Source organism: Manacus vitellinus, unplaced genomic scaffold (assembly GCF_001715985.3).
Source record: "Manacus vitellinus isolate BGI_N305 unplaced genomic scaffold, ASM171598v3 scaffold_3_pilon, whole genome shotgun sequence".
NCBI classification, from domain to species: Eukaryota; Metazoa; Chordata; class Aves; order Passeriformes; family Pipridae; genus Manacus; species Manacus vitellinus.
Window position 1 is genome coordinate 26,375,412 of NW_021940535.1, and position 18,162 is coordinate 26,393,573.

General features: G+C 36.8%; 1 protein-coding gene across 1 annotated transcript in view; it reads left to right on the forward strand.

Annotated features, from left to right (window-relative positions):
- Positions 1 to 262: 262 nt before the first annotated feature.
- The window catches only part of CRPPA (CDP-L-ribitol pyrophosphorylase A), a 108,184-nt gene continuing 90,284 nt past the window's right edge, over positions 263 to 18,162 (forward strand). Inside the window, exons 1-2 of the mRNA XM_008920360.2 lie at positions 263 to 432; positions 5,211 to 5,490. Coding sequence (XP_008918608.2) covers positions 263 to 432; positions 5,211 to 5,490 — 450 coding nt within the window. The remainder of the gene's footprint in view (positions 433 to 5,210; positions 5,491 to 18,162) is intronic.

Consider the following 18,162-nt stretch of genomic DNA (forward strand, 5'->3'; position numbering starts at 1 on the left):
CTAAGCATGTGACTGGCAGTTAATATATTACTGTCAAATGTTAATATAATGTAAGTCTTTTATGTAGTGTCACGTGAAACACAGTGGGTAGGAGTGTATTCTGGATGTGTTGCAGTATCATCATGGCTAGGCTTCGCAAACGAAGATTTAGGAAGGCTCTATCCACATTAGTTGCAAGCAATGTGTTGCAGTAACTTTAGGAAAACAAACCTTTAGATTTTTAGAGAGGATAAATGGGGAAGAGTGGAGATTGGTGCAAGAAATGAAATTGCCAGCATCTCTCAGAGTTCTTAACTCACGGAAACGTGTAGAACATCAAAATTGTGACTCTTTTTCCACTCCCACCCAGAGAGGCTTCCCTCAGGTCACTTGTTACTTTACGAAAGAAATATTTCTTGTTTATTTAATTTTCAACAGCAACCAGTCACAAAGGTAAGCACATCAGTAAGCAAAACTTCCGATCCAAAGCTTGCCACAGCTGTAATTTCTGCCAAAATGTCATGAGAATCTACAGAGAAGAATAATATCCTCCCTCACTGTATTGGAAACCTGGAAGCAAGAACAGAGTGAGGTTTGGGAAGGAAATGATATTCATAGGAAAATAAGTAGTATTCATCTAAAGAACCCGTTTATATTTACTGCCAGTAAGCTCTGAGAAAATAGCTGCACTTCGAGCAACAGAATTATATTTATGTCCTAAAGCTGCAAAAAATTAGAAAGTTGGATTCTAATTGTACGGTCCAGCCAAGCTGATTGTGAGAGTAACAACTTGGTGCTTTTGCTTAGTAGTGGAATAACCACTGCCAGGGCTCTGACAGGCAGAGCTTCCTGCCATCTCTACTGAGCTGGAGTGTTCAGTAGACTGTTGACTGGTATAGATGTGTATGAGGAGCTGGGAACCCGTGTACTCCAAGGCTTGGAATGGCTTTCACTTTCATCTCAGCACTTTCACTTCCGGCTTTGAAACTACAAAGGATGTACCTTGTTCTCACTTTGTGAGACTGTAAGAGCAAAAATGTGATACTGAGGAACTGCAGTTTGTCTCATAATCTGTCACCCAGAAGTGGCAGGTTTTCTGTTTAGCTTGATACTATCTTCTGATGTCTGTTGTTGACCTGATGTAATTGAATGAATCATTGACCCATTAGCCTGTAATAATTTCTGATTACCTCAGCTAACGTGGCTATTTTTAAGCTTTTTTTTTATCTGGAATAAAGGTAGGAATATATAGACAAATACATGAGCAGTTCAAGGATGTGCAGCTGCTTTGCATGTGCTTTTTAAAGGTTGGTGGAAAAAGACCTTTATGCTGTTCAGCTGAAAGTAGTGAGAATCTTAAATATCAATATGGAAAAATGGGCAGATGAGACAAGAGCGGACCTGAATGAATAAGCAGTGCATCCTGTTGTATAGAATGATAGCATGTAGAACACTGGCCTGCCAATAATAATCATAGATGATGCCCTTAGGAGAGGAGGTGAGCAAAACTAGTTCTTTTTGTCTGGTTATCATTAGCTTATTCTTGAAATAGCTTATGAGCTAAAAATAATAATAGCAAACTTTATGAACGTATCTTTGTTATGTTGTCTGACTCATAAGGAGCATTTTATTTCCAGAAAAAATGAATGGCTTCTGTATATAAGATCCTCCAAACTTCCTTAATATACCAGGCTTAAAAGCTTCCTGCTTCCATTTTTGTACTGTAAAAGATACAGTTTTTCATATACCAATAAAGTCATAACAAAGCTGCTATGGAGCAAAAGGAAGTTATGCTTGCATTCTGCAAATGCTTGTTGTTCTTGATAGTTCTTTTTCCAATTTGGTGTTTGAATAATAAGACCAGCAAAAGTGATATAATGATTTATCTCGCACCTCTGAAGAGTTCCTATGGCAGTGAAAGATCCCGTATAACACTGCTAAAGCCGTCTCAGCAGTGACTGCCTGGTTCTGGCCTTGTTTTGCTGATTTTGATATGTTGTATTGAATAGTTTGTTACTGGCAGAATGAGAGTTGCAAGAGATTGAGTGTGAGCGTTTAAGCCTGATGTCAAATTTCAGGCTCAGCCCTGGTTGTATGCAAGTGAACTGACGGAGGGTTGAACCTCATTCACATTGATACCTCAGCATGCCATTTAGGTGATACAGTTTCAAAGTGGTTTTGTTTAGTTTCTTCTGCACCTTGTGTTGAGAAGTCATGTAATAACTTTATCTGCTGCTGAGTTAATGAGCTCCTTTACTTTGAATTCTAGGTGGACTAATATAAATGTTTGTACTTTTTTTTGAAACTTAATGAAATAATACTATTTTCCAGCAGGCAGTAAGTCTGTTTGTAGGTGATGACGAGAAGTATAGTTGCAGAAAACAAACATGTAGTACTTTTCTGCTTCATTGTTTTCCTTCTGCTAGTATTTAGGTCTTCCTAAGGCAGTTTTAAAGTGATTATAACTAGAGTAGTTGCGTTTCATCTGGTCAGACCTGATTTTCCACTTCGGAACTACAGCCTATGTTGTATGGAAGCACTAGAGTTCTGTATTGTTTAAGCAGATTGGGGTACAGTATTATGATCTTTTTCATACACTGTGCTGATTCTTGCTGAAACTTGTGTTATCTTGATTTAATATTACAGTTATAAAATTGAAATGGTGTTTTTATATTGGATTTGAGCAGGTCCTGAGCTGCTTGTTATTTTAGTGTGAAATCTTTCTGAAGAAGATGATGTGACAAATTGAGGGAGGAAAAAAAGATTGATTTACTGACAGATTGAGTGTATACTGATAACTTTCTACTTCATTAAAACATTTGCAACATTTCCATAAGCAGATCTTTAAAGGAGCAAGCACCCATGTGATGCACTGTTATTATTCATTAAAATTTGTAGCATACTTTACTGGATTAGTACTTTCCATGAGTTTTGGTGGGACAAAACCCAGGCTGTTCTGCTGCGTAATCAGTCTAGTGGATGACTTTATACTCTCATATGAATAGGTTACATTGCTAAATCCCAGCTCTAATTGTAGAATATGAGTCTGGAATGAATTTAGGGAGGACATACTCAAGTTTACAAATGTGTTTATGCAGACACAGGGTGGAGCTGTGACCGCATCCTGTCACTTTTTGGTATATTGTACCCCACTGGAGACCTTGAGCCATTCCACCCACCCTGTGCAGAGATTTATCATAAGCTGGCCAGTACTTGTGCTCTCTTCCTGTCTTTTTGGAAGATGCTGTGTGCTACCCAGTTGCCTCATAATCTGTTTCATTTAACTGCAGAAAGGGAAATGTCAGTGCTTTTCTTATGCAGAGCTAGTGAATGTGCAGAATGTCCACTGTTTCTGGGTACTGGGTAAGGCTATAGTTGTTCTGCAAATAGAAGTGCAGAGCTCTTGTTTTCATTCAGTGTGAAATAGCTCTTCTTGAATTTTGCTTTATTTAAATTATTGACTCTCGATATTCAGAAGAACTGAAATGAATCCAGTTACTTTGCCCTAGTTCTAAGTGTAAGTCATGCAGAGATGCTAAGTTTTGTGGCTAAATGTAAGATTATGCCAGAACTAATTTCAGAGGTTTTTAAAACCTTTGAACCTGTGGTGAGCGACAAGTTGAAATGAAACTTGAAACCATATGGTTAAGATTTAACATTTGAACAACTTGATACTTTAAAAGTGCTGAGAATATGTTAGTTTGACTGTATTTTCTGCCTTTGTTAATAATAAAATGAACTCGAGGACAAATATTTTTCTTTTGAAGAATGCTAATAGTACTTCCATTTATTTTATTTTTAACAGTTATTTTAAAATTAATTGAAATGGTTTTCCATGGAGTTTTATCAATTGCAAAAAAAAAAACAACCAACCAATATGTAAGGTGGAAGATGTTCTATTGTTTCTCATAGCTCTGGGGGACTTGTTTGTATCACAGATGACTTTTCTTTTGGAGTAAGGGTAGTTTCTAGGCAATGCTTTCTCATGTGTTATTGTAGAAACCAGTATCTTCAGCCTGTGTAGTTCTGAACTGTAAATTTCTTACACTTATTTTTCCAACTGGAAATACTTAGTACCTTTATTCTTGTTTTGTCTACAAAATTGGTTTCAATAGCTTTACTAGTTTTACTTGAGAGAGCATATAATACTTGTCTCTCTCCTTAGTTGGATATGTAGGTAATTTTAACATAGTGTTTTTTTTTTAATCGTTGCTCATATGATGAGTTTCTTGTCTGACATGCTAAGAAACTCTTCTGCCATCTGTGGAGACACTTTTTTTTTTTAATGTTCTCTACATAACATTTAGAAAATAGGACACTAAAATGGATTTGAATTGTGGTGTTTCCATTTTCTTTGAAGAACAGTATGCATGTGTGACTTGAATTTGTATTCCTAGGTCCTTTGACACAAGTATGACTTTAACCTTGCTTCAGTTATGACTGTTTTTTGTCTTGTGGTTTGTGGGTCATTGTACCCCCCCAACACCCCCTCTATTGTAGACCTAGGCAGATAGCAATAGTAACAGCTTGAAGTTCTCTAAAAATATGCTTTTGATGTTATTTTAATCTTACCTAGCACAGCTATGTTTTTACATTTTTCTGGCTTCCTAGAATACTAGAGCAGAAACATTTGTGTGTATATATATATATATATTTTTTTTTCAAACTACCAGTATAATATTTCCTGTCAATATTCAAGTGTTACAGTATCATGAATTCATTAGGAATCTGTCAATTACTACTCATGATTGTCTTTATAGTGAACTTAGTTTCAGAATTTTTCTTGATCCTCTTATTTTTTTGTACATAGTGTATTTCTTTGGAACATGGAGTATTCCAGGTCCCAGGATTTACCAATTTGTTGGAAACTGATTAACTGTAACTGATTGATTTAGAAATTCTGTTTGAAGCTAGGAATGAGGCTGGAGTAAGAAATGCTTTGAAGGCTTTTGGAAGGGTTATCAGAAGGTGCCATTCTGCAAAGTGGCTGTTGGAAGCGAGTCCATTCCCAGAATTCCAATTTTGTTGGTTGGTATCCATGTATTGGTAGAAATCCTCTGTAATATCTTTCCTTTTAGGACTGGATTATGAAAACATGGGCTTGAGTATGCTGAGAGATGCTTTATTTGACCATCTTGAATTTTTGTTATGAGTTTCTTTGTTTCACATATCTCTACTTTTATTTAGTCATTCATATCTACTTTCTGTGGTTTTGTACTATTTTTTTCTAGGATAAGTTGGATATCTGACATTATTGTGGTGGTCTCTCCTGAAAATATTGAAACAATGAAGACTATCATTGAAAAATATGGCCACAAAAGAGTTACAGTAGTAGAAGGTGGAATAACTCGTCACCGGTCAATTTTCAATGGACTGAAAGTATTTGCAGAGAAGGAATTTTCCAGCCGTCTGCTCCAGAAACCAGAAGTAGTGATTATCCATGATGCTGTGAGGCCATTTGTAGAAGAAGATATTCTTTCAAAAGTGGTTATGGCTGCTAAAGAACATGGGGTATGTACTATACAGCAATGCAACTCTGCAATGTGCTTTTTACATGTGAAAACAGTGTAAAATCATGACTGACAAATGAGGAATTTTCTAGCAATTGTGATGTTTTTTTAAGGAGAACAGATCCAGAATCCCTATTAAGCAGAGAGGTCAGGTGGAGGAGGTTGACATTTTTAAATGCCGCAGGCGTTATTTGCTACAGGGAATAATTATTGCCATAGAGACTGTCAGTAAGAGATTGAATTAATCAGCAATTTGTTAGTTGAAAGGTAGATTGCATAATGATAGTTTACTTTTTTTTCCATACAGAATTATCACCTAATGCTAGAGCAGTTCTGTTAGTGATTTCTGATAATAGCCAAAGAGTGTATGTGCTGCATTGGTTGACTCTCAAACTTTGTGTTTTCATCTCAAACTTATATGCAAACCCTAAATAAGCAGCAAGAGAGCTATCTCTGTAGTAATGCTGAATTATTCTAGAACTTGTAAGTATTACAAACTGCTGGGAAACAGAAGTGGGAAGTCTCCAGCCATAGGTTGGATATTCTCCTGTTCATCACTACATCTGGGGACTGGGATTATTCACAGGAACCAGGAGGATTTCTGAGAAAGTAAGTGATATGTGAAAGGGAAGAGTTGGTAGAAGTTGTATTATGCAAGTAGAAGGGTGGGAAACGCATTTGCTAGCAGCAAGAACTGTTGGATAAACTGGCAAAGTCAGAGATGTGAGAAATCATGACTTAGCCACAGACTGGTTTGTATGATTTGTTATCCTCTCTTTGTCCTTGAATTCTCCATTAATAAGATAGCATAATGCTTCCCTGCTTCAAGGAGATGGTTTGAAGTAGAAGCCATTAGTGACAGCAGATTGTTTGGGTACTAGAAATCTAGGAAAATGTACCACTGCTTATGTTTTCCAGAAAATGTGGTAGAAGATAAGCTAATTGACAGGTGATTCACAGCTTTGACAGTTGAATAATGAGTCCAAAGAATGAACTGTAGTATTTCCTTAGTGCTCCTACACGTTTTTTTGAAACCTCCTAGTGTGGAAGGGGAATGTATGGCTTGTTAAAATATTTGTTATGAAAATCAAATTATGTAAGGACTTTCAGAACATTGTTAGAAATCTAAATATATTCAGCCTCTTACAAGTAGGCCTGTACTTTTGTAAATAGGCTTATTAAGAAATGGTAATAAAATAGAAACCGCTCTCTAATTGTCAGTGATCCAGAACATAAGTTTCCAGTCATTAAAACTTAAATTCTGTTAGAATTTTAACAAGGTTTTTGACCTTTCTCATGTAGCACAAAATAGCATTCCAGAATTGATTCTCTGCTAGAGACTTTAAAATCAATCCTCTTTGTAAATCAGTTTTAAATGTGATTATTTGAGAGTGGTAGAAGAACGGAGTTAATTGTACTGATGTTGAGTTGAAATGACAGTAACTTTCCTGAATGTGTTTGTGTTTGTGTTTAGGTGTCTTTGCATGTATATCATATCTCATTTGAATTTATGTTTAAGTTTTTTAGCTTGTTCACTTTTTTCTTGAAACTTTTGTGATTTCAATGTAATATTTTCTTCTGGTTTTCTTTTTAATTGGATGCAAGGCATTTTCAGTAAAACAGTAGGGAACCAAAGCAATCTCCATTGACCTTCTCAAGTCAGTGTACTGTAGTTTATCTGAACTTCTGACTGATAAATATTTCCTTACCTGGATCACTGAAGTATCATTTGATCTTGAAAAGGTGATCTTGTACATGTGCCATTGTATATTTTGTGGTGTAATGTCTGTCTGAAATGTGTATGGTATTTATTTACAGAAATGGACTCCAAGAGCTGTGCACTGTTGATGTTACCTGACAAAGTATTTGAGTTAAGGAACATAAGAAGAACTTTATTTTATGTAATGAATTGGAAAGGCTTTCTCCCAGAGGCAGGTGGCTGTCTTCACTTGACAGCTGCAGAATTCTGAAGAGCTAAATGGAGAGCTGTGACTCTTTCTCAAAACTAATATGCATGGCTTTGAGTATCAGAAAAAAATGGACTGAGAGAAGCTATCATCTGTAGTTCTTCCTATGGTCAGATTCTTTGTGTATCTGAAGGGGAGTCAGTTCTTCAATCTTTCAGTACAAAAAGTAATTACTTCCTTTTGCATGATATAGAAAGGTAGAAAACCTGGCAAAACATCATATTAAATCACTTGTGTTAAGGGTAATGCTGTATTGTTATTCATCTGCATACCATATAGATAGCATAATTATGAGAAGCTTTAATGTTCTTTAAAATGGCAATTGATCAAGTAAGTTATTGCACTGCTAGCTGCCAATTGTCAGACAAATAAACTGCTTAATTACACTTACTAATCTGTTTGTTATTTGCCTGTAGGAATCAAAATGTGAACCTTAACCAGAACTAATAAATTATGCCTTAAATACCTCAAACAATTCCTTGATTATGTGAAAATATTATTTTGTAACCAATTAAGTTCCATTTATGTTTTTGGGGTAATTTTGCAATTAAAATTACATGTTTCTAGACACAAATTCTTTATTGGTAGTAAAAGTTGGGAAAAGTGGAAGCTTCAGAAGGCACGAGTCCAAAGCCTCTAGCAATATCTCATTGCCAACATTGCATTTTAAACAACATAACTAAAAAGAAAAATGCATACAAGAAAAAAATCGGGAAGGCGGGGGCGAACTTGTCAGTCCTGCTATGAAGAATTTAAAAAAAGAAGGCACATACAGTCAAAGACTTTCTTTCTCTAGTTAACATAAACTAGATTTGAAAGTATAGTTTATTTTTTCAAAAGGACTAAGTCAAAATGGCACTCTTAGAAACTGGTTTCTGGAAGCTGTCTAACATCATTACTTTATTCTAAACTTTAGCGAGGATATGCACAAAGCTTATGTGCCAATACAGCTGTACAGTGGTACTCAGCCTCATGGACTCTCACATAGGCAGTCAGTCAAAATAATACTCCCAGACAGAAAACACTGCGCATTATGCTCAGCCTGTTCCTGTCAGTGCTGCCATTATCAGTCTCACTGCAGCAGGAGGCTGGAGCAGGAAACATGCACTCCTGTGGATGCTGTTCTTTTCAACCATTTACAGAAGACATTTTATTTTGCTGTTGATGTGGTTTGAAGCTGGCTCCCTGCCAAGTCTCCAAACCTTACCACCCCCCCAAACCTCAGGGAGAAGAAGGAAAAAAACAACCAGGAAAACCAAAACAAGAGAGAGACAGCTAAAGCAATATATATAAATATTTTTACCCTTATGTTACAGGTGTATACAATTGAAATATATATACAATTTCACAAGGGAACAGGAAGGGGGAAGGGAAAAGGAACAAAATCAAAATAAAATATATATATGTATCCCGATTAGTAGCCCAATATGTAGCAACTAAAAGAATTGGCAAAAAACTATCTTACTGCTCTCCTTGGGACAACGGAGAGTCACGCTGGATCGATCGCTGGCAACCTCCGCCTCCCAAGGTCGGCAAGGCCTTCCCAGGCCTCGCTCCCGAACACGGCAGACTCAACAGCAGGGAACCTGCACCTCCAAGCCGCCGGAAGGAGAGAGAGCGAAGTTCTCTCCTCCTTTCTTCTTATAGCCCAGCTTATGTAAAAATCGTAGGGAATACTGGGTAAATCTGGACCCTTCCTTGGTTACAAACTGGTAACCAAGGAAGGCCTAGACTAAACTACCACAACTGTCTATGATTGTTGAGTTACAATAGCAAAACTCGGTGGGTGGCAAACTGAAAACCACCTGTGTTTCTCCACTGAAGTTGAAGGAGGACTTGGATGGATAAATAAGATGATCTGGTTGGTGCACTTGAATGGGGATGGAATGCTGGAGCAGTTCTGCCCCTTTGGACCTTTCTTTGTACTTTTTCTGTTGAAAGTGATTGTCTTTTTATGTTTTCTTATTTCCTCTGGGTTTGTCGTATATAAAATATTTTAAACATTGTCTTTGTTTTCTTTGTTATACTCAAAAATTGATTTTATCCAGCTGCAAAGACTGCATCGTATTTATACCCTGGGTCATCTGAAGTCATCCACTGCCTGTGTTCTCAGAAGTTATACTTCCATTGTATGCTTGCTGCTTTGGGAGGCTCCTGCTGTCCTGTCAGACCCATGTGCAAAAACAGAATCAAGAACTGAAGACGTTACAATTACCATCTTGACATGATTTTTATTTCACTGATGGAATGAGTTCTGTAGTTTAGGAGACTGACTAATGTCAATGTAAAAATACTTACTAGTGAATAGGAGGGATTATGAAGCAATTTTAGAATAAAACATTTTAAGACCTACATGCTCTTAGCTATGGTAAAGCTCATGGAGGACAGGGAGGTAATTTGAGAAAGCTGTCATGGCTTCACCAAGGGCAGGTCCTGCCTAACCAACCTAGGGGCCTTCTATGGTGGAGTGACTATATCAGTGGACAAGAGAAGAGCTATGGATGTTGCCTGTCTGGACTTCTCTAAGGCCTTTGAGACAGTCCTCCACAATATCCTTCTCTCTGAATTGGAGAGAGAAGGATTTGATGGAGGGACTGTTCAGTGGATGAGGAATTGCTTGGTTGGTTGCATCCAGAGGGTTGTGATTAACAGCTCAACATCCAGGTGGAGAGTGGTGACAAGTGGTGTCCTCAGGGGTCTGTTTTTGGACCAATATTCTTTAATACCTTCATCGTTGACACAGACAGTGAGATCAAGTGCACTCTCAGCAAATTTATAGATGACAGCAAGGTGAGTGGTGCAGTTGACATGCCTGAGGGATGGGATGCCACGCAGAGGGACCTGGACAAGTTTGAGAAGTGGACCTTTGTGAACACTGATGTTCAACATGGCCAAGTGCAAGGTCCTGCCCTCAACTGTGACAGTCCCTGGTATCCATACAGGCTCTGGGAAAAAGGGATTGAGAGAACCCTTTGGAAAAGGACTTGGGGATACTCGTTGGTGTTGTCAGCTGGCCCTGAGCTGACAGTATGCACTTGGAGCCAGGAGAGGTGTGGCCAACAGGTCAAGGGAGGTGATTATGCCCCTCTACTTCACTCTCATGAGACCCCACCTGGAGTACTACATCCAGCACTGGGGCCCTCAGCACAAGAAAGACATGGACTTGTTGAAGTGGGTCCAGCAGAGGGCCACAAAAATGATCAGATGAACACCTCTCATATGAAGAAAGGCTGAGAGAGCTGGGGTCATTTAACCTGGACAAAAGAAAGCTCTGGGGAGACCTTATTATGGCCTTTTGGTACCTACAGGGGGCTCATTTACAAGATGGTGACAAACTTTTAAATGGGGTCTATTGAAATAGGAGAAGTAGTAATGATTTTAAACTAAAAAAGGGTAAATTCAGACTAGATATGGAAATTTTTTACAATGGCAGTGGTGAAACAATGGAACAGGTTTCCCAAAGAGATGGGAAATGCCCCATCGCTAAAACATTCAAGGTCAGGTTGGACAGGGCTCTGAGCAACCTGATGTTGTTGATGTCCCTGCTCATTGCAGTGGGATTGGACTACCTGACCTTTCAAGGTCCCTTCCACCCCAAACTATTCTATGATTCTGCATTATTGTGAAGATCAGAAGCTCTTCAGTAGCCCTAAAACTTTTCTGAATGTGTGAAGAAATGAAGTGTAGTTCTGCTGTTGTACAGAAAATAGTTATACAATGCATTGTTCCTTTTTAATGGATAACTATTGAAAGCATACTGATGTTTCCATAGCTTATGGCATTGTTGGTCCCATAGAAAGTTATAACCTTCTCAGTCAAGTTGTCTTCTGTGTTGAATGGAAAATGAATGTATTGTTACATGACTTTTGGGAAACAAAGCAGCTTTTAGTGAAGATATGTCTATTTAGTCACTCAGGTTTCTCCTTCCTGCAACAGATAAAAGGATTAGAGAATAGTTCCTTAAGATAAGGGAAATCATCTTATCCAGCATGTGGGAGAAGCTGAATAAAGGCCTTGGATTATTCTAGAAACTCCTACATGGTGAGATCTGGAAGAGGTTCTTAACCATATCTCTCTGGATAAGGATTAGGCATGTAAATTTTTCCCTTTTTCACCAAAAGGTGAAAAATGAAAAAAAAAAGGGAACTGAAAAAAAAGAAAGATTATCTGAGTTTTCATCCAGAAATGTCACCAGCTGCATTTTGGTAGAGTTTGTGATCTCCGTGGTTGTGGCAGGAACACTATCAGCCCTGCAGGTTAGGTGAAGCTTCTGAAGGCCAACTTGGCCTGTTTCATATGCTGTAATAGTCTTCTGGACTGGTTCTGTGCTTACCCTTCTGTTTCCAAGAAGTAAGTGGGCTGTAATACAGCCTTGAGGAGCCTTGGAGCATGTAGGAGAAAATTCATAAGGTATCAAATTCACACATATGTGTATTAATGTCACTATCAGAGCCAAAGTGACATTATAAGGTGTGATGATGTGTTTTACAAGGCCTTTGATAACAGAGGAAGTGTTGGATGAAGCTTGTATAAAGAGATGTACGAGAAAGAAGCTCAGGTGCAAGGTTTCCTGCAAGAAGAGGGCACAGGCAGTTCCAAGGGAAGCAGCTGAGCAAGTTCAGAAGGCAAAGACATTTGATAAGCAAGTGCAGGGTTGCTTTAGAGCACTGCATGACCACAATCTATAGTGCCGTGGGTTTGATTGCTCAGTAGTCTGTGTGTGGGAAAGTTATTAATTAAAGACGGCATTTGGTTGATTAAATTGTGCAAGAGTCCTCCTACAACACCTCAAGATTTTTTTCTTCTTTCTTCATAATATGATGCAAATCATGTGTTTAATGATATAAGCAGTGGATCAGTAGCATTCACGTCATGATATTGTTGATTTTGTAATGGCATACACTGTCTGGAGGTAAAATATTCTTCTCAAAGAAGTTCTTAAACTCATTTGTGAGACCTGTAGCAGTAGTGTCAAGATTTCAATTCTGCTGAATACAAATGTTAACTCATCTTTATATTGATCTAATCTAATATGCAAAATCCTTTGTAGTGCAGTGCATGCTCACTGATAGCTTTTTGCATGTAAATCAGTATTTGGGATATGAAAGATGGCTTGCTGACTGTAAATTGTGTTTCATTAGTTGTTAATGCAAAGTAATATTATGCTGCCAAAGTAAAATAAACAGTCATTAATTTAGAGGCAAAATTTATTGTTTTCATAGTTCATTAACTTTTATAGCAAATGTTCTGTTTAATTTTTGCCGCCTAGATTTGCAATACAGCACAGGTTAGAACAAGAAAGTGCTGGTAGCTCATGTTGTTGTCAGTTACGTTGAATGAATGCCAAATGTAAAGCTCTAAGTATGCTTTAAAATACCTCTAAATATAATGAAAACTGATGGTAGCATACGGGCCATGTGATTTGCTTTGAAATGTTTGAATTGCTTAGGCTGAATTATGCATCTGAGAGAATCCATCGTAATCGTGTATAATGTACAACTATTGCTGACAACTGAAAAGAATAAATGTGCTGTAAGAAAGCCTTGAAGCTCTATACCAGCATGTGCTGCTCTTTAGGTGGAGGATGCTATGTGTGGTCTGGGTCCTATACTTAGTATGGATCTTTGGTAGCATTATACAGACTTTATACAAACTTTAAAATACTTTAAAAAAATCTATGAAGAAGAAAACAAAACCTTAATGAATAAGACTGTGTTGTTAAACATTATCAGTTATTGCACCATGATGAAAAAATAGCTAAATATGTTGACTAAGGTAATAAGACCTTTTTTGGCTAATAATATGACAAAATATATTTTTGGAATATACAGTACTATTGTATCTATGAAAAACACTAACTTCCTTAACCATTCTTGAATTTGTCACAAGGAATGCACTAGAAGAAATGCTGTATAATTTGTATGGCACATTAAAAATGTCTGTATTGGTTTAATCCTGCTAACTTTTGTAATATTAAGCTTTATTGTATCAAAAATTTGTGGCAGTAATTCACGATACTCGAGCAACATAAATGACATTCTTAGAATTTATTTTCAGTCTACTTTTTAAAAAAAATCTGATTTTAATGTGAAATCAAAACTTCACATAATTGTTGTATCGTTGTTTGCAGTACTGCCCTTCGCTTTTCCTTAGTGCATATGTATGTTCTTGATTTTGCTTCTTTTCCACTTACAGTATGTTTTTGACCTTGTTTTCAGTGCTGTGTGTTGAAAAATTGCAGCCTGTGATATGCCTAGTTTTGCTTTCTTCCTCTACTTTGTATACATATACATATATATTTTCAGTTGCATATTCCTATTATTCTGTCTTTTTGAAGGAAATATTTTTTATTTTCTGAGTGAAATCTTATTTTTTCCACAGAATAACATTTAGAATTTAGCATGTGATTGATTAGAGCAAAACAATATTTACTGATGCTTAGAGTAAATGCTTTAAATACAAAAGAACAGAAATTTTGTGAAGAACATGTGCGCTCTTAATTTTTGAGCAACAGTTTCTGTTATCTTCTGTAGTTTGCCATAGCTAATTGGGGCTCTGACATGTCTTGATGTACATGTACTATCCCCAGTTACTCAGATAGTATGTTCTGATAAAGGTGACCTCATTAGAAGAAATGTTTTCTTTTTCTTAAACAGTGTCATAAATATACATTACATTTGTTTAAGGCATCCCATATCTTTGAAGTCAGTTCAATGTACAACATTGTGTCAGCTCATTAACATTGGATCAAAGTGTATATTAAATTTCTGATTAAACATCCCCTCTTTTGCAGCTAGGAATAAACACAATTATAACTTCTTCCTTCCTCGTGTTGGTTTAAGATTAACATGTGCCCAATTTTAGTGAGTTTGACTTGCTTCTAGCCAGCTGGGTAAACAGACTTTAAGGAAATTAGGTGAAGTTTAGCATATAAGCCTTTTTTCATAGTATTCAAAACTCCTTACATGTGTTCTAATTAACCTTCTTTTTGTCTGGCTGATGATTAGGTTTAATATCTGTGTTAGACCAGGCTTGTTTAACATTTCAACCAGTTCTGTCCTTGGGCAATTAAAAGCTGCCAGAGCAAATGTGTCAAGACAGCTGGAATTGGACTGGCTGGTGATACTGCCTACATAAGAGAATTTTAGTGCTCAGTAATGAGAATCAAACATGCTGTGCCCATAAGGATTGCGAGTTTTGTTGGTTTTTTTCCCCAACAAAATTAAAAATAAGGTATGCAAGAACTATTCTTTTTCTTACAGAATATATAGGCAGAAGATACCTGGTGAAAAGAAGGTAACCTTTATTTCTTCAGCCTTAATTTCTGATGGATACATCAGATGTTGTCCAGGTTGCAGATTGTACTTGTTTGTCGGCAGAATGAATAGGTAGAAGGAATACTGACCCCACCACAGCACAGTCACACAAATTATGTCTGTGCTACATGGTAGAGTTTGGGTGTGAGTGTGGGTGAAAGTATGTTATGCCTCAGACTCAAACTAATGTTTCTGTGTGATAATGAGAGTACCTCTACCTTTATTGTGGTCTGCTGTTCTTTACTGAGTCATCTTGGTTGTCCTATAGTCCTGACTGATTGCATGCTCCATATGTTCCTTCAAGAGATGTGTGCAGCTGAGGTACTGGTTTGGGGGGCTCTTTTGGACATGACATTAACAGGAGGACTCATGGGGCAGATGGTGACAGGTTTGAGTTGAACCCATGCAACCAGACCACTGCCTTGCCTTGCTATACAGAAAGCAGGTGGGTTCTGGGTACAGAATGAGTTATGAACTTTGTGGACTATGTGCAAGCTTGTAGCAGTTCAGTTTGGAAGTTTGGCTAGTTTGGACTTGAACGAGTGTTCACACCTAAGTTGCTCATATGGTCGAATTGTTACCAACTGCACTTCTGTATCAGATGGTGGCTTATAGTTTGTGTCATTATTTTGTTTGTGCCCCCAGCTTTTCCGTTGAAATAGAATTGCTTTGCTAGGATTTCTCTACATCTTCCATCTCTGCAGTGGAATCATAAAACTCACAGACTAAAGCTTTTGGTTATAGAGAAAAAAACCTATAGCCCTAGACAAGAGCTGGATACAAAATGCAGAAAAGGAAAAGAAAAAAAGAAACATAAGAAAATAAGATGGTATTTTAGTGCTATACCTTGAATGTGCATTAGAAGTCATTCTCTAATTGCTTTATTTTATGACAATAGTTATATGTCTTTGTTTTAATAGATATTCTCCCCTTCAGATTTACAGTAGAAGAAATTTGAAAATAACATCCTCTTAAATATGTGAAATATTTTAATCTTATAATTAAGTTTCTGAATTTTGCTTTCAAGATTCTGTTTGATAAATATGAAATAAGAAATCTTTCAGTAGAGACAATTCTTCTAACTTAAATGGTAATTACTGAATGTGGCTGAAGTATGTTGATTACTATAGATACAATTAGTTTGAGTGCAGATGTCTGAACAGAAATGCAAGTTTCTACCTGTTTCATGCATCACAAATACAATGTTTATTTCTGTATTTTTTTCATACTGTAGATGGCTGTGAATGCCCTTCCTGGAAAGTAGTTTGATCTGTGTAAAAGAATACTTTCCGTGTAGTAACATGTGGAAACAGTTTGATAGAATAAAATGAGAAGAAATTAATCATAGTTATGCTGAACTTCTTTTGCTGGTTCCTAGCCAGACCTAATTTAGACCGAAATCCTTATGAGATGGTTGTGTTTGGAAACATATAAATAATCTTTCACCCAATAAAAAACATTCCAGGACATATTTGTAAACTGTTAGATACCTAGCTTGTCTAAGCTAACATTGATTGTTATTGTTATGTAGTTCAACACTGTCCTAATGCAATCCTTGTCTTAATGGAAAAGCAGGATAAAATTTTTTGTGTGTTTATCAAATTTACCTTTATAAAACTGACTTTAATGGAATTTCAAGATGAATATAGTTGTCCTATGAAGTGTGACAAGCCCCACAATCTTCAACATACAGTTTCAAAGAAGTCAGCTGCTTTGAAATTATGAAAATGTATTTCTAATGTGCTTCTATTTTCAGTGAATATATGCAATGCAAGTTTATTTTTTCTAAGGCAGGGTGGCTAAATTATTTGTGAGTCTTGCTTCAGTGCTATTTTGCTTGTCGGAGTTGAAAACAACTCTGATGAAAGAATTAAAATTTATAAATATGAATATTGAGAAAACATGTAAAAGCATTAAGAATAGGAACATTCTTTTTAAGTTAATACTCACAGGCTTGCTTTATGTGTTTGATATCAGGCCTATTCCTAAGTAATTTTAAAACATTGAATTATTAGTTAGGATAATTAAAATATAAAATAAATAAAACATAAAATGTGCACTTAGTGCTATCAGACAGCTGAGAAGATAGAAAGCATAGGGAAAATGAATTTCAGGGGTGATAGAGGCTATGAATGAAAAAGAAGAGTATTGTTGGTGTAATTAAAAAGTTGAAGGGAGTCAGAGGAGTGGAAAACTTTGCCCATTTATGACGGCATTCTGTAAAGTTTTAGGCTGTGATTCCCACTCACTTGAAGTTCAGGGTTGCAGATTGGTCATGTAAGACTTTGTGGGTCTGCATCAGTACTTGGGGCCTACTGGGGACAAGGGCGTGCCAAAGACATAGCATACTTTTTTTTTAGTATGCCAGCTTGCAGGATCTGTGGTTGTCTGAGCTTGTTACCACACTGTTCTAAAACAAAAGGAATTGTAGTTGTGGTATTTTTTTGTAAGGATTTTGGGCCACTGCAGCTTTTTTTTCTTCCTAGTCTGTATCGTTCAACTTGTTGAGTTTTACAGCTGTTAAGCATTGTTCTGTTTCAACTCTGGCTACCCAAAATGACCAGATCAGCCATGTGGCTCTGTTGGTTTTCGTGCTTTTTTGGAGCTTCTGGGTCTTTGATAATTTATTCTTGTTGTATTTTGTTGTAGGTGGGGAGTGTTGGTCTAGGATGAATATTGCACTGTGTTGTTGTAAGCTGGATGATTTTTTGCTTGCGAGATAAACTCCATCCCCCCCTCCCCACACCACCCTGTAATACTTATGGAAATTTTAATTGATTCTGTTTGGGTTTTTTTTTTATTACCTTATATTACCTTATTTTAAACAAAATTAGGATTTTTATTTTTTATGAATTTTCAGTAAAATTAAGCTATACTGCATTGTGTTAGCCAAGTTGCTGTGTTGTGTGTACGCTTCTGTGGTCTAAACATTCATACTTCATTTTGTAATAAAAGATGTCATTAATATTGGATTTAACTTTCCTTGAACTGACTGTGTTATCTGATCTTAAAGCACACCCTGGTTATGGATTCACTGAATACACACATCTAAAGAGTTTCCTGTCAGAGTAGAAGTGTGATAAACTGAGAACAATACAATGTTACTGTTTAGTAAAAAGGTGAGTCAGTACGCCTTGGATCTCTTGAAAATATTTGTGATATCCTGTTATACTGAAGTGCATGATGCACTTCATTCTCTACCTTTTTCCAGTCACCATTGAATCTTTAATGCATACTGTGGTCTCAGTAAAAAAACTGAATACAAAACTGAGAACTTGTTTGTAAATGTTTTTGATTTGTGCTGTTTAAAAACGGGTCATAAAAGACACTTACTGTTTCTGAAAGCATCTAGAGGCAGCTTCAGTTTTAGCAGATGGATGGGTGAGCTTG